Source organism: Chelmon rostratus, chromosome 11, assembly GCF_017976325.1.
Source record: "Chelmon rostratus isolate fCheRos1 chromosome 11, fCheRos1.pri, whole genome shotgun sequence".
NCBI lineage: Eukaryota > Metazoa > Chordata > Actinopteri > Chaetodontiformes > Chaetodontidae > Chelmon > Chelmon rostratus.
The window spans coordinates 12,118,136-12,133,893 of record NC_055668.1 but is presented as its reverse complement, the minus strand read 5'-3'; the positions used below and the strand labels follow the sequence as shown (position 1 = coordinate 12,133,893).

At 44.6% G+C, this 15,758-nt stretch overlaps 1 protein-coding gene across 1 annotated transcript in view; it reads left to right on the top strand.

Moving 5' to 3' along the window:
- The window catches only part of hcrtr2 (hypocretin (orexin) receptor 2), a 28,281-nt gene continuing 12,523 nt past the window's right edge, over positions 1-15,758 (top strand). Inside the window, exon 1 of the mRNA XM_041948033.1 lies at positions 1-217. Coding sequence (XP_041803967.1) covers positions 1-217 — 217 coding nt within the window. The remainder of the gene's footprint in view (positions 218-15,758) is intronic.

The following is a 15,758-nucleotide window of genomic DNA, read 5'->3' as shown; positions in this document are numbered from 1 at the left end:
ATGTCCGGGATCACTGGGAATTTGGACTGCGAGGAGTGTTTGTCTTCTGCACATGTAGTCAACAGCACGGAGTTACATCTGCGTCCCGCCGTGGATGAGGACGACGAACTTTTGAGATACATCTGGAGAGAGTACTTACACCCCAAGCAGTATGAATGGGTTCTCATTGTGGCTTACATTATTGTGTTCTTCGTTTCCCTCATTGGAAACTCGCTGGGTAAGTTGTGCCTTTCATTTAAGTCTCTTCCCATTCGTGCGCAATCAGTCCATGCAGAAATCCCACAGCAGAGGCGCACTTTGAACAACTTTTCTTCGGATAGTGTGAATGATCTTATTGCCCCAAAGAAAAGATAATCAGGTGTCACAGAGATGAAAACCCTAAAAGAGTTCAGTTTTTCTTTTGATGTTCGGTGGAGTCACGGCGGTGCATCTGCTGATGGAGGGGATGAAGGAGGTGAAGCCCCACCGCACGTCTCTTAGTGCAGCAACGTGCAGCTATGAAAGGACACAATTAGACATCCACAGATGTGTCTGAAGAGACAGATTGCACAGATTGAATCACTTCATTCACGTGTGCTGGGGTTGCTGCAGATTGATATCACAGTACTGTCATTTTGGACATTTTCACTCAGTTTTATCTTGTCTGTTCTGCATCATTTTCCTTCACTGGGCAATTTGGCTGCTGTTCATGATGAATGTATTTGAGAAAGCCACTGATTCATATTCAGAATATGAGCAGGGGTAATATCGTTTGACTTATGGTGGACTTAAAGTGACCATGCAGCTGCTTTTCCTGATTTTTTCAAATACATACCATATTGCTGCATTTTATTGTTGTACTGCTGTTAAATATTCCACCTGTGGTGCCCAGCAAAAGCACTAACATTACAGTAATTACAGTGGTTTTATGTATAAGGTTGCCAGTGCACTCTGAGCAGCTGATGCGTTATCCTAAATATCTATATACATGTATGAAGAAGAGAGGGTCGCACCCAGCAATGCAGTGTTTAAACTGGTTCTACCAGTCTTGGCAATGCACAGGCTGTTTTCAGCTATCTGGCCATCATCAGTGTGTACAAATGCAGGGATACAACCTCTCCTTAAGGGTGCCAGGTACGTAAATATGTGGATGGAATCACCAATCCCAGTGATTACACCTGTAATGGAACCACACAGACTTGATTGGTGAACTTGACCATGAATCACTGTGACTCCACCCAGTGTAGAGATACATGAACCTCAAAGTGAGACATTGCTATGCATTAAAACTCATTAACAACTTCATCTGAAGCATATCAGAAAATACAAGAAACATTAAAAAAAAAAAAATACAGAAAATGTACAAAACAACTATGGTGGTCCACCGTGAAGACTCTCAGCAGATATTACCGAGCTGGTAAGATTCTGAGGGGTGACCAAAGACGAAGAACCTGCTGCCAAAGACTCTGTTGAAAGTAATACAGTAGTTTAAGTCAGTGCTGTGTTGTAGTAGTAGCTGGTCAATATGCAACAGTGTGCCAATATAGTATATATGTGTCTTAACTATTCAATCAGATTTTAAACAGGAAAACCCACTAAAACATTCTAACTATAATGAAATTTGGGGTGAAACCTGGCAGCCCAAACAAAAAAAAAAGAAGAAATATTTACTTATTTAACATTTTTGGGTACCTTTTCCCACTGTGAATGGAGTAACTGTCATATATAAGAGTTAAAAAGACCCCAGATACAGGTGTTGTAAAGGTTGTAAATGACTCACAGCAACGATCCGTCCTGCCACACAGCTCAGTCCTGCAGGTCTGTCCACCTAATGAACAGATGGACTGAGAATCATGTTGCCGTGCACATGTCGTGATTGCAGTAATGAGGCACTGCTATTGATCACTCCAGTATTTCCAAACTACTATTGAACAGCTTCATATCATTTAAGGGTATTTTGCCCTTTGAGCACAAATTACACAAGTAACACTGCATCCCAGCGCATCATATTAAAAACAGACAGTGAGAAAATCACAAACAGGCAGCAAACAGACCAGTTTGTCTTCTCGCTACCACAGAAGAAGACAACCAAAATATGCCTAATACTGTGTTTTACTCACATATCAGGCCTGTGTGGTCTAATGATGGGTGGCTCAACTGTTGCTTCAGTAATCACTGCATGAACTAGGCAGGTGGTTGTTCAGTGGAAAACTCATATCTGTGTTGTAGAGAAATTTGCATTTGTTTGTCTAACAAATCCGGGGAATATTGGTGGGAGTCCGGCATGTTTCATCAGGGCAGGCATTCATTTTAGAGCCAGTGCTGACAGGTACTCATTATAATTGTCTCCTTTAGATGAGGAAGCACAGCGGAAACAATGGCAAAAAGCAACATTCAAGGCTTTTAAAATCATCTTAGCTTCTCCTTCTTTGTGCTTTCGCGCCCCAGACATTGTTTTCTATTGATGTTTTGAGCGGTTTCGACTGTACAGGCACAGAATGGAAATCACACTGGAACTAAACTGAACACAGAGATGTTGCTGTTTGTATTATTGTCTGCATCATGCTTATAGTGTACTTTTAAAAATGGAAAAGTAAGCCAGAGGAGTTTATTGTAAAGACATCAAAGTATGTATTCAGCTAATGAGGTCCTGTGGTGTGTAGGGGTCCCCTTCTCCTCCAAAAGTCGGATGTGTGTGTGTGTGTGTGTGTGTGTGTGTGTGTGTGTGGCTTTTAAGATACTGCAAAATGTTCTTCCTTCATTAAAGCTGCTATAATAGGAAAAGGATGGATCAAATGACTATTTATATGTGAAAGAATTATCAGCTGACTCTGCAGTTCCCTGCAGCTCTGTTGAGCATTTTAGCATGTTTTATTCGTTTTATTCTATTCGTTGTGCAAATACACAACTGTTAAAACACGTTTAGCTTATCGACTTTGTGAGGATATGTCAATGTTGTGTATACTGCTTGTTTCTTCTGTTTCCAAATGGTCAAATAATCAGTTAGCTCAGGTTTAAAAATGGCAACGCAATTACCTACAGTATGTATTATGGTTCTGGTAGGGGGCACCAGAGGTGATCAATCAGATGCCAGTGGGGGTAGCAAAACTGGCATCTGATTGGCCACCTCTGGAGCTCCCCCACCACATTCTTAGCATGATACAGTATTTAAAGGTTTATTTATTTATTCATGTTTAAGGTGCTAAAACAGCCTTTTGCTGCAGGCTGATCACCACCGGAGATAGACAGTGACATCGCCGAGTTCAGCCGGCAGTACATGTCAGCATCAGATGCATGCCTTAAGGTTTGCTGTGGGTTCAGCACTAAATTGCATTCATTTAATTATGACCACAATAATGAGGAGATCAAAGAGGGATTATGTCTTTGGCATAGGTGTACATAACATTGCTGTGGTAGCCAACCAGAGACCACAGAACACCTACAAGAGTCTTATGTTGATAACGTGTCCTAGATTGTGATTAGTTCATTACTCCGACTGTAGACTTGTGTTCAGTCTTTTTGTGTGTGCCAACATCTCAGTTCTGGCTTCGTCGTCTTGTGTTGAAATCAAGCAGCATTTTAAAAATAATAGCTAATGCCCAACTGACCCATCATCAGAAACCGTAAAGCTCATCAGGTTAAGACAAACATGAAAGCCATATTTCCATTGTTTTTCACATTTGAGGTTTGACGGTTTGGTGGGTGTTCGTCTTGTTGCACTTTTCTTCTTCTGCAATGGTTTAGTGACATCCACACAGAAAATTACTGCCACCAGCTATTTATCTCACTGAACCATCTCCTTATAATCATATCACAGTATTAGATTGAAATATGCATTCACTTGATTTTTTTTTTTTTCCAATTTTCTCAAAATTATGCTTAAATTTGCTCTACATTTGGATGGAAACTTAACTCCAGAGAAACCTCTGAATTCCTGAGTGGAAATTAGCTTAATAACAACAACATCAGCAACAATAATACATATAATAAGTGTGGTAAAAAAATATTAGCACAAAAGCAAAACAGAAAAAAAGAATAAATCTGATAAACATAATACAAAAATGTAATATTAAAACTGATAGGAAATAAGTGTTTAATTATTACAAAAGCCCTGAAATGAACTTGTAAAAGAAATTATTCACCAACAATTGAGTCCTTATGTGGAAAAGTATTAATATGAAAAGTAGTAATTCATAAATATAAGAAATACACAATGCACTTGTCTGACTGGGACGCCTGTCATCCAGGAAGATACACAGCTGCAAATCCTAAGGACCACAGTATGATGGTGAGACTCTTTACCTAATTAAAAAGTGTGAAACTGAAAATAGCACAAAAAACAAATGGTGCCTTTTAAGAGCCACACAAAGCAGGATGAATAAGGATTGAACATGGCTTCCACTCAACACCTGATTCTTCACATACAGCTGCAACAGGAAGTGGAACAGTTTAATGTAGTAGTACTATTTCTGCTGCTGATTAAAATGTGATATTGGAAATAAGAAAAATGCATGGACAAAATAATGCCTAATGTGCATCTACTGTATTTGACCAAAATACACTTTTATCGTACAAATTCCTTTTAAATCAAAAGGCCGATCACTGTCTGCCATTAGGGCACAGGTAAATACATTTTATCTATTCGCTACTAGAAATATGAAAATTTTTTGGCACAATTTATATGCAAATTACATATATTTCCGAAATAATAAAGGTCACGGAAAGCACTCTAAAGCACTTGTCACTTACATTTAATGCAGTATTTTTGTCCATTATGCTGTATGAAAAGTACTCCACTTTCCCTCACAGTTGACTGGTGGTCCTCTAATGTTTTGTTTTGAACCAGAGGCCTGAACAAGACTTGCAAGATTTATTGTTCCGCTGCATTAGTTAAAATGAATGGAGATTGGTTTGAACTTGAATGATCTGATTGAGAGCAAAAAGCCTGCAACAGTCCCATTGTTAGCGTGTAGCTAGAGCGAACCCTGCTTTGTGTCATGTCCTTATGGCTTATAGCAAACATTTGCCTGCGTACTCCAACAGAAACAAAGCAACGTGAACAGTTGGATTGTGCTTCTACCCACCTGCTGCCTGTCAATCTTTGCCCTGGTTTGTAGAGGAGGGTCACTGAGAGCTGCTTTTTTTTTGTTTTTGCTTTCATCAGACATTGTATGGCTCTCAGAAGTGCGTCTTGCTGCAGCGCTGCAAGCTACAGCTGAAGTGAATAATGTGTGGCATTTGAAAAATAAATAACTAGAGATAAACAATCTAACCTTTTTCTTTCTTTTTACGCAGAAACACCACCATAACATTCAGAAACACAATACTTGAACTATATGTTATTAAGGAACATTATTTCAACCTTAAATGCCAAGTTTATTTATTAATATCTATTTATTTCTTTATTTTTTAATTGCATGAAATCAATAATTCCTCGTCGGTCAGGTGGGGGGTACTGGCTGGTGAAGAAGTATTGTGTAATTCAGAAAACTGAGGCACCATCCAATCAAAAGCAAACAATGCATTAAACCAGTGTCAATCCTTTGTAGATGTGGGTATTATTCTTTATTTAACAATTATTAATTATTTATTTAAATACAGTGTTTCAGCAGCAGTGGAGTTTTTGCAGCTTAGAATTATTGGGAAATTCAATTAGCAGGTCTCATAATTGCAAGCGTATGCTAGTTTTGTTATCGTACACAGTAATTGTTTAATATTTAGACATTGTAACTGCCAGGAGTAACTGTTGCATAACTAAATAAACCAAATGATGAAGTGAACATTAATTTGCTAACATAGTAGGACCTATTCTGATTAAAGAGGAAAATATTTAATGGAATATGGCCGACATCTTCCTGGACAAATACTGTTTAATACGATGTAAGCTGAAGATTTAAAATTACATTACCCAAATAATGAATTCCTGAAAGTAATAGCAAAAATTAATTACTAAATGAAATGATATTCTAAACTGAATGAATATACTAACTCTGGAACAATTTCTCCGTTCATACGGATAAAACAAAGCCATCCACACTGGCAGTTTAGTTTCAGATATTGTTTGACCCCTTTAATTTTTGGAAGTTGTTATAGTTAATACAGTAAAGCTGACTCCTAGCAACTGATTTAATGTAGCTTTAATAGATGTTTCTTAAATTTTAATGGTGCAACCTGATTTAAAAAGAGAGTGTGAAACTAGTTTGTAGCTATGAAGAACTGAGGCTTTAGACGAAGAATTAGTAATGAATTTACAAATAGTTGTGTAACCTCATTGAAATCAGCTGTACGAGCACCACTGACATGCTTAATCACATGTAACTTGAACATCAAAAACACTGCCTAATGGAGTGTTAATGGCAGTAGCACTGTGGTGTGTAGATAGATACTTTATTGATCCCCGAAGGGAAATTGCAGTGTTGCAGCAGCAATTCACATGTCACAAAACACAAATAGCTTACACTAAGCTGACATAAGGTAGGTAAGAAAAAACACTATTTCAAAAATATATACATATGTGCATACAAACTACGGTACCAGTCGAAAAGTTGAATGTCCCTTAGTAGGTAAGTCTCCTCTTCTTGCACAGAGGGAAGACATCGTAGAGCATTATTGCACTGGGTAGGAATGACTTTCTGTAGCCGTCCTCACTATAGTGGAGTTGAAGAAGAACTGAAAACACGCTGTTTAGGATTAGTAGGTCATGCAGGGGATGTGAAGTGTTTTCCATTATGCTGAGCAGCTTGTGCAACATCCGTCTCTCAACAACCAGCAGTGGAGGCTCCAGAGCAGGCGGCAGGACAGAGGCAGCCGCCTTTATCAGCTTATTCATTTTCTTAGTGTCACTGGGTCCGATGCTGCTGCACCAACAGAAAATTGCACTTGAAATAACAGACTAGTAAAAAAACATCTTGCTGTGCACATTAAATGACCTACGTTTCCTCAAGAAATAGAGTCTGCTCTGTCCCTTCCTGTAGACACTTGCAGTCCAGTCCATTGTCAAGGTAAACTCCGTTTAGGAGGAGGTGGTTATTCCTTAGAGGACCTCTTACACAGGACACACAGGAAAAGAGCTGCTCTTGCTTCCTGTAAAGTGTGATGTATTTTAAGGACTCGTCCTGCACTCTGGACCCACAAAAACGGATCCGTTTTGATTGGAGTTTGTGTTCCCTCATGCTCAACCTACAACCAACCATTGCCATTTCTATGAAAACACACCATGTCTTATTTGTCCTCTACCTCAGCCATAACAGCGGATGGGGGACTTGATTGATTCTCAATTGCCCGGCCTATTGTTGACCTCTTTAATCAAGTCCCACTCAATGTTAAGCCCTGCCCCGACTTTCTATTTCAAATCATGCCAAACCTCTGATGAAAATTACAATCGCAAAGCCATTTGATTTCAGGTCCATGACAAGCAGAGTGGAGAGTGTGCAGATACCAACATTTTTTTTACAGGAGCTGCATCAAAGGCTCCAGTGTCTGACCAACGATGTTTCTCCAGTATTTGCTGAAGGATTTGTCCACATCTGAACTTTTCCTTGCCTCAAGGAAGAAAGCAAGGGGGAAATAAATTTTATTCTGACTAAAAACCGTCCACTTTTGCTGTCAGACGCACCTAACAAGGGTTCAGATTAGGTTTAGACAGTTGTGGGGTGTGTCAGTGGTGGAGAGGAGAATGAGTACAAGGGACTGGTGGACCACTTTGTGGCATGGACTTGATTAAAGAGGTCAACAACAGGCTGGACAATTAAGAATCAATCAGGTCCCCCATCATCCACTGTTATGGCTGAGGTTGAGGACAAAAAAGACGTGGCGTGTTTTCATAGCAATGGCAGTGGTTGGTTGTAGGTTGAGCATGAGGGAACACAAACTCCAACCAAAACATATCAAAACATATTGCTTTTGTGTGTCCAGAGTGCAGGGCGAGTCCTTGAAATTACAGGAAGAGAGAGCAGCTTTTCCTGTGTGTCCTGTGTAAGAGGTCTTCTAGGGAATCAATGAATGAATGAATGAAATACTTTTGCTATATTTACTGCCGTATATGTCTTGATTATATTGACACATTATGATGTAAGTCCAAGCAGGGACACAATAAATTATAGCTTTGTAGAAATATGTTTTGGCAGCAGATGTTCACATCACATGTAATAATTTTTCTACTTTCCATTCCAGTGTTTGTACAACACAAGTTGTTTTATGGTTGTAATGGTGTAAGTTAGGTGTTGTATATGTACACACACATTCCAGAAATGAATTCAGAAAACGTATTCTCACAGGAATATTGAAATAAGTTTTTCAGCCCATTTTTCAAAATGCAAAACCACACGAATCACAGGAAACAGATGACCAGAATACAAAACAGCAAACGAAGAACAAGCAGAGCAATTCACCAACTTGAAAGCGTTCTCAGTTTTAGTCCTGATTGAATGGAGAGTATGGGTGGTTGCGCTGCCTTCGCCCGCTTTAATGTGGATCAACTCTTTCCCCTGGGGATTTATTGTAACGTGTCACTCTTTCATGTGTGGTTTCGAGAAGTGAGACGTGGTTTATCTGTGGTTTCGGCAGCTTGGTTCCCGTGGCAGCGTGGGGAGCTGTAAGGGAGACGCTGGGGAGGAGAAGGAGCTTACTCATGCCTTTCTGCCAGCAGACAAACTTCAGTAGCTCACTGTAACTGCTGATGATCGAAAGAGGAAAGCACAGCCAGAACATTTGTTTGCATTGCAGCAGTTGGTTTCATGGTGCCTTTGTGCTGTGGGGAAAGCGATCAAACACGGAATGATTAATTCAACAACAAATGTTGCGTTATTAATATTACTCCCACTGATTTATGGTATTGTAGCAACTTTTCAGAATCAGAATCAGGATCTCCTTTATAGAAGTCAAGTGTTTTTGTAAATTATGAACGACCAATAGTGCAAAACATAAATATGGTATGAGTAATATAATCGATAATTTTCTATAAATGATGTGGGTGGTTCTTGTATTCAGAGTGCTCATCAAATATGCATCCTGTCTTTGATGTTGTACGTAGTTTCCAGTCTCAGCTTTTCATCCTGCTTATATAATCCACTGCTGGTCTCACATCTCCAGTTTAAAGTAGTGATGCCACAGTCTGACAGCAGTCAATCTACAGGGCACTGAATCCACAGAGGAGTGAACCAAAGACTCACAAAAACAGCTTGAGTCTACTGACAGTCAGATCACAGCTTAAAAAGGACGGATCTTACGTTTCCTGTGTAGGTGCACCTCTGGTTCATCTGCGCTGGTGCTGTCATGTTGACTGTGTGGGTGTGTACAGACTGATTTTGGTTGGCATGTCCCGCACTCTCCTGTTGCAGCTGTTAAGGAGGTCAAACTTTCATCTTTATCTTTCCCATTGGTTTGTTGTGTTTGACGACCTGGTTTACAGGTACAGTCAGACCAGATGTCAGATTTCAATGAGGACCAGAACCAGATGAATTTTATTTTGTATGGGTCGCAAATTCACCACATCACGTTTTTACACGTCATGTTGGGAAAAAGAACCGGTGGCATTAATAAAATTAACGATGGCTGAGTTCCATTTAGCCGCATCAGTTTCAGGATTTTGAATAGCACAGGGCCATTGTTAATGCCATTATTAACACTTCTGAAGGGAGGGAGCTGCTCGGCTGCAGTGAATGCAAGGACAATGATAGCAGCTAATGAGCTGCAGGCTGGGTGGTTTTCTACTTAAATCAATGGCTTGTACAACAAGCAAACAAAAATACCACAACAGCATTGTTAACAATACAATTAACACATACTTTATATCACACGTGATGAATCTAAATGAAAAAGATTCAGTAGTCACTTAGTTAGTAATTTCCATAGTCATAGAAGTTACAAAAACTAACTTTATCCAGACTAATAATCTGGTTTGTATTCAAAAATATGTAACATGCCAACCAACGTATCCAATAGGTCGATTGTCAATGACTCCCAAAATGACATATATGACTGTTGGAGAGTACCAGCAACAGGCATACCGAACCGTCATCCTCACATGGTTAATGCTGTGAAAATGTCAACACGTCTTTACACCTGAACAACTGAATAAGCATACAGAATATCACTGTTGGAGAATACCAGTGGCAGACCTTCACCCTCACATTGTTGATGTGTTGTTGTGAAATGGTCTCAGTTTACTCAGGTTTAGGAACCAAAACTGCTTGGTTAGGTTTAGGAAAAGCTCATGGATGAAAACAAAAGTACATTACTGCTAAATATATGATGTATCTTAAGAACATTACGTAGTTCAAAATGAGTCAACAGTGACTTTTGGTTTCACACAGGACATGAACAGCAGTCTCCTGGGAGAAGTCCTGTGTTTGTTTGTGTGGCGGTTGGTATTGTCTGTGCTGTTATTTTGAAGGTCCATTTCCTGTGTTCTGTTTTGTGGGCTGTAACTTTACGTTTTGTTTTCCTGAGGCTCCCCTCCCCCCCGATGCGTCGAGGAGTGTTTGGGCACACCTGAGTTCACTTCAGGAGATTAGGACGCCTATTTAACCTCTGCGGAGTGACTCCTCGACGCCAGAGTATACTTCCACGTACCGTGGTATCAGTTGGTCTCAGTCTCCTGTGGTATAGTACGTTTTGATAGTTTGCTGAACTGTTTTGATTAATTGTTTGTCTCTTCTCTTTTTGTTCCAGTGCCTCCCTTGCCCACACAGCCCAGCACTCTCTGGACCTCTCTGAGTTCGTGTTTTGTTTGGACCTCACGCTGCCAGCGATTGTTTCAGTTATTGCCTGTTGTTGCAAAATAAACTTTTGTTAACCTTCTCCGTTTCCGCTCCTGGGTCTCTCTCTGCACCCGCCGTCACAGAATACTCTGGCCTCGCATGGACCCAGCGGATTCGGACCCCTTTCGAGCGGCGCTCGCCCATCAAGGACTACGTCTCGGCCAGCACGAGGACATGCTGCGGGGAGTAATGGAGGCAGTACAAGGTCTCAGCGTCCAAGTCCGTGACCTCACCGCTTACCTCAGCCGCACGGACACCCGTGGCTCTCCTTCCTCCCCAAGTCCCACACCAGCGCCACCCCCACCGGCAACCGCTGCAGCCCAATCTACCTCTCTGTCTGTCTCTCAGCGTGAGCCGTATGTGCCGGCCCCCGAACCCTTTTCAGGTGAAGTTGGTAATGCTGGGGGGTTTATCTTGCGCTGTTCACTAGTATTTGATCAACAACCCCTTAGTTATCCTTCTGATAGAGCTAAGATAGCTTATACAGTTAATTTGTTACGGGGCAGGGCAGCGCAGTGGGCTACAGCGTTATGGGAACAGCACTCCCCCATTCTCTCGTCTTTCGACAGTTTCTCGAGGGAACTTAGTCGTATTTTTGATCATTCACGACAGGGGCAGGAAACTGCTAAACGCCTATTCTCCTTGGCGCAGGGAGCGAGATCAGTGGCAGATTACTCTATTGACTTCCGTATCGCAGCTTCAGAGAGCGGGTGGGGGGAGTTAGAGCTACGAGGTGTTTTCTTACGGAGTCTTTCTAGTGAGTTAAAGGACGAATTAGCTTCCAGAGATGAACCCGATTCCTTAGAGTCATTAATCTCCCTCGCCATACGCATAGATAACCGCTTGAGAGAAAGACAGAGAGAGAAAGCCCAGACTCGCCTCTCTCATGTTCACGAGCCAGCTTCCCTCGCTCCCCCTTCAGCCAGTGGCGGATCCTCCGGCCACTCCGCTGCTCCCTCCACGTCCTCCTCTCACCCTTCGGAGCCCATGCAGTTGGGTCGGACCCGTCTCCACCCCAGCGAGCGGCAGCGACGTTTCAGCCAGCGGCTCTGTATCTACTGTGGCCAGGGAGGTCATTTTCTCGCTAACTGCCCTCAGACGCCAAAAGGGCAGGCTCACCCGTGACGGAGAGCGCACTGGTGAGTCAGACATCCCCTAATCCCAGCTCTCCCTCCCGTATTACCGTGCCCTCCTGTCTGCTTTGGGGTCGTGAGTCGCTTCCCATGAGGGTCCTGATTGACTCAGGGGCAGACGAGAGCTTCATCCACACCGAACTAGCCACCCAGCTTAAGCTCCCCCTTGAATCCCTCCCGGTGCCCAGAAATGTAACCGCCTTAGACGGCCGACGTATAGCTCAGGTCACTCAACGTACGGTCCCGGTCACGCTCATAATCTCTGGGAATCATAGAGAAGACATCCAATTCTTCGTCATCCCTTCCCCTCAGATTCCCCTGGTGTTGGGCCTCCCCTGGTTGCTTAAACATAACCCCCAGATAGACTGGACTACAGCTAGTATCTCCACCTGGAGCCCATTCTGTCATGCCCACTGTCTTCGTTCGGCCAACCCCTTTTCTTCCCGTGTTTCTCCACCACCTCCCACGCCCCCTGTCCTTACCTCCGTGCCTCCCGAGTACCATGACCTAGCCCCTGTGTTCAGTAAAGAGTTAGCCCTGTCCCTGCCTCCTCATCGCCCCTACGATTGCTCCATAGACCTCCTCCCAGGTGCTCCTCTCCCTTCTAGTCGGCTGTATAACCTGTCACGCCCCGAGAGGGAAGCCATGGAGACATACATCCAGGATTCTCTAGCCTCTGGACTCATCCGCCCCTCATCCTCTCCGTTAGGGGCTGGCTTCTTTTTTGTTAAGAAGAAGGACGCCTCCCTTCGCCCCTGCATCGACTTCCGTGGACTTAACGACATCACCGTTAAGAACAGGTACGCTCTCCCTCTCATCGACCCCTCCTTCGAACCACTCTGCCCCGGTGCTCAAACACCCCGATCCCACTCGTCAGTTCGTGGTCGAGGTGGACGCTTCCGACTCCGGTGCTGGTGCCATCCTCTCCCAGAGAGACCCTCAGACTCATAAACTGCATCCCTGTGCTTTCTTTTCCCGCCGCTTATCCCAGGCCGAGCGGAATTACGACGTCGGGAATAGAGAGTTGCTGGCTGTGGTTTGGGCGCTTCAAGAATGGAGGCACTGGCTGGAGGGCGCTACGGTTCCCTTTTTGATCTGGACTGATCATAAAAACCTCGCCTACTTACGCACCGCGAAGAGGCTTAATCCCCGCCAAGCCAGATGGGCTCTGTTTTTGAGCCGGTTCAATTTCACCCTCTCCTATCGCCCCGGCTCCCGTAACACTAAGCCCGACGCCCTGTCCCGTCTCTTTGCCCCTCCCCTGGACTCGGAACATCAGGATGTCATCCTCCCGCCGGCTTGCATCGTGGGGATGGCTACATGGGAGATCGAATCCCTCGTGCTCCAGGCGCAGAAGCAACAACCGGACCCTGGTTCCGGTCCCCCCGATCGCAAGTTTGTCCCGGATTCGGTCCGGTCGCAAGTTCTCCAGTGGGCTCACTCCTCTAGACTTACCTGTCACCCTGGTTTCCACCGCACCCTCCAGTTCCTCCGTCAGAGCTTCTGGTGGCCGAGGATGTACCGCGACACCCGTGCATTTATTGCCGCTTGCTCAGTCTGTGCCAGGGGAAAAGCTTCTCATCATCCCCCTGCGGGGTTACTGCACCCCTTGCCCGTCCCAAGCCGCCCATGGTCTCACATCGCCGTGGACTTTGTTACTGGTCTTCCTCCATCTGAAGGTAACACTGTCATCTTAACTATTATTGATCGCTTTTCCAAGTCTGTGCATTATGTTCCCCTGCCTAAACTGCCTTCTGCCCTCGAGACTGCTAGTCTACTCGTGACTCATGTGTTCAAGCTTCACGGAATTCCCCTCGACGTGGTCTCGGACCGGGGTCCACAGTTCGCTTCCCAGGTGTGGCAGGAGTTCTGTAAGGCGGTGGGGGCCACGGCAAGTCTGTCCTCTGGTTACCATCCCCAGAGTAACGGCCAGACAGAGCGAGCTAACCAACATCTGGAGTCCGCTCTTCGCTGCGTGGCTGCTCATCATCCCGTCTCTTGGAGTACACACCTGCCTTGGATAGAATATGCCCACAACTCCCTCTCCTGTTCGGCCACAGGTATGTCACCGTTTCAGTGCTGTTTGGGTTATCAACCTCCCTTGTTTCCCGAGCAGGAGACTGCGGTATCCGTCCCTTCTGTGAAGGAGCACCTCCGGAGGATTAAGGAGGTATGGCAGTCTGCCAGAGCTGCTCTCACCCGCTCCACGGAGAGGAACCGACGGCTGGCCGACGCTCGCCGCGTCTCCGCCCCCGAGTACCGACCGGGTCAGCAGGTGTGGTTGTCGTCACGGGATCTTCCGTTGGATGTCGAGTCACGTAAGCTCTCTCCCCGTTTTGTCGGTCCTTTCGAGGTGTTGAAGATCATTAATCCGTCTGCCGTCAGGCTCAAGCTACCAGACTCTATGAAGGTCCACCCCACCTTCCATGTTTCCCTGTTGAAGCCGGTGCATTCCAGCGAGCTCAGCCCGCCGGCCGCCGCCCCACCTCCCCCCCGCCTCATTGATGGTCATCCCGCCTACACGGTGTCACGGATCTTGGATGTCCGTCCACGCGGCCGTGGTTTCCAGTTCTTGGTGGATTGGGAGGGTTACGGTCCAGAGGAGCGTTCCTGGGTCTCCAGGGGACTCATTCTGGATGACTCTCTCCTTCGGGACTTTTATGCCGCTCACCCGGACAAGCCGGGTAGAACGCCTGGAGGCGTTCGTTGAGGGGGGGGTACTGTGGCGGTTGGTATTGTCTGTGCTGTTATTTTGAAGGTCCATTTCCTGTGTTCTGTTTTGTGGGCTGTAACTTTACGTTTTGTTTTCCTGAGGCTCCCCTCCCCCCCGATGCGTCGAGGAGTGTTTGGGCACACCTGAGTTCACTTCAGGAGATTAGGACGCCTATTTAACCTCTGCGGAGTGACTCCTCGACGCCAGAGTATACTTCCACGTACCGTGGTATCAGTTGGTCTCAGTCTCCTGTGGTATAGTACGTTTTGATAGTTTGCTGAACTGTTTTGATTAATTGTTTGTCTCTTCTCTTTTTGTTCCAGTGCCTCCCTTGCCCACACAGCCCAGCACTCTCTGGACCTCTCTGAGTTCGTGTTTTGTTTGGACCTCACGCTGCCAGCGATTGTTTCAGTTATTGCCTGTTGTTGCAAAATAAACTTTTGTTAACCTTCTCCGTTTCCGCTCCTGGGTCTCTCTCTGCACCCGCCGTCACAGTTTGACTCATCCGTCCACCCTTCCTCCTCCTTATGCAGATTTCTGCTCTTTATACTTCTTCACTTGACTTCCTCCTTTGCTCCCATCATAATTACTATGGGCACCAGAGGTCGCCACCTAACTATAAACATAAATATGGGTATTAATAAGCTGCTTGCACAGATGACCTATATGCCTATTTTTCTGGTGAGGACGGGTTGCTTTTTCCACACACTGTGCAGCAGTGATGTACCATGGCTCTGTGGTACCATGCTACCCTATAGCTGGGTGTGAACACAAGTACAACATGTGACCTTCACAGGTAGGCTCAACAGACCTTAACCTCTCAACCCATGGAGGCCAGTGCAACTTGTTTTTCCTCCTTCCAAAACTCAGTGTGGACTTCAAAAGCTTGATTATCAGCTGTAAGAAATTCAGCTTCGTATGTTTTCTGCACTCTAAATAAGTAGGCTACTACATAAGAAGCGGTACGTCACACACAGCACAGCCCCTGAAAAACAGCAGTATGGGGTATGGGGAGTTTGGGATATCATCTGAAGCTTATTATGTTGCATAAGAGTACAGGAATTGTAGAGAGATACTACTAGGGGTGGAAGCTTTCTTCCTCCAGGAAGGCATCTTCTCTGTCTCTAGAGGTGGTGAGGTGATTTTCCACTCTGCCCACCTGTGGTTCTCTGC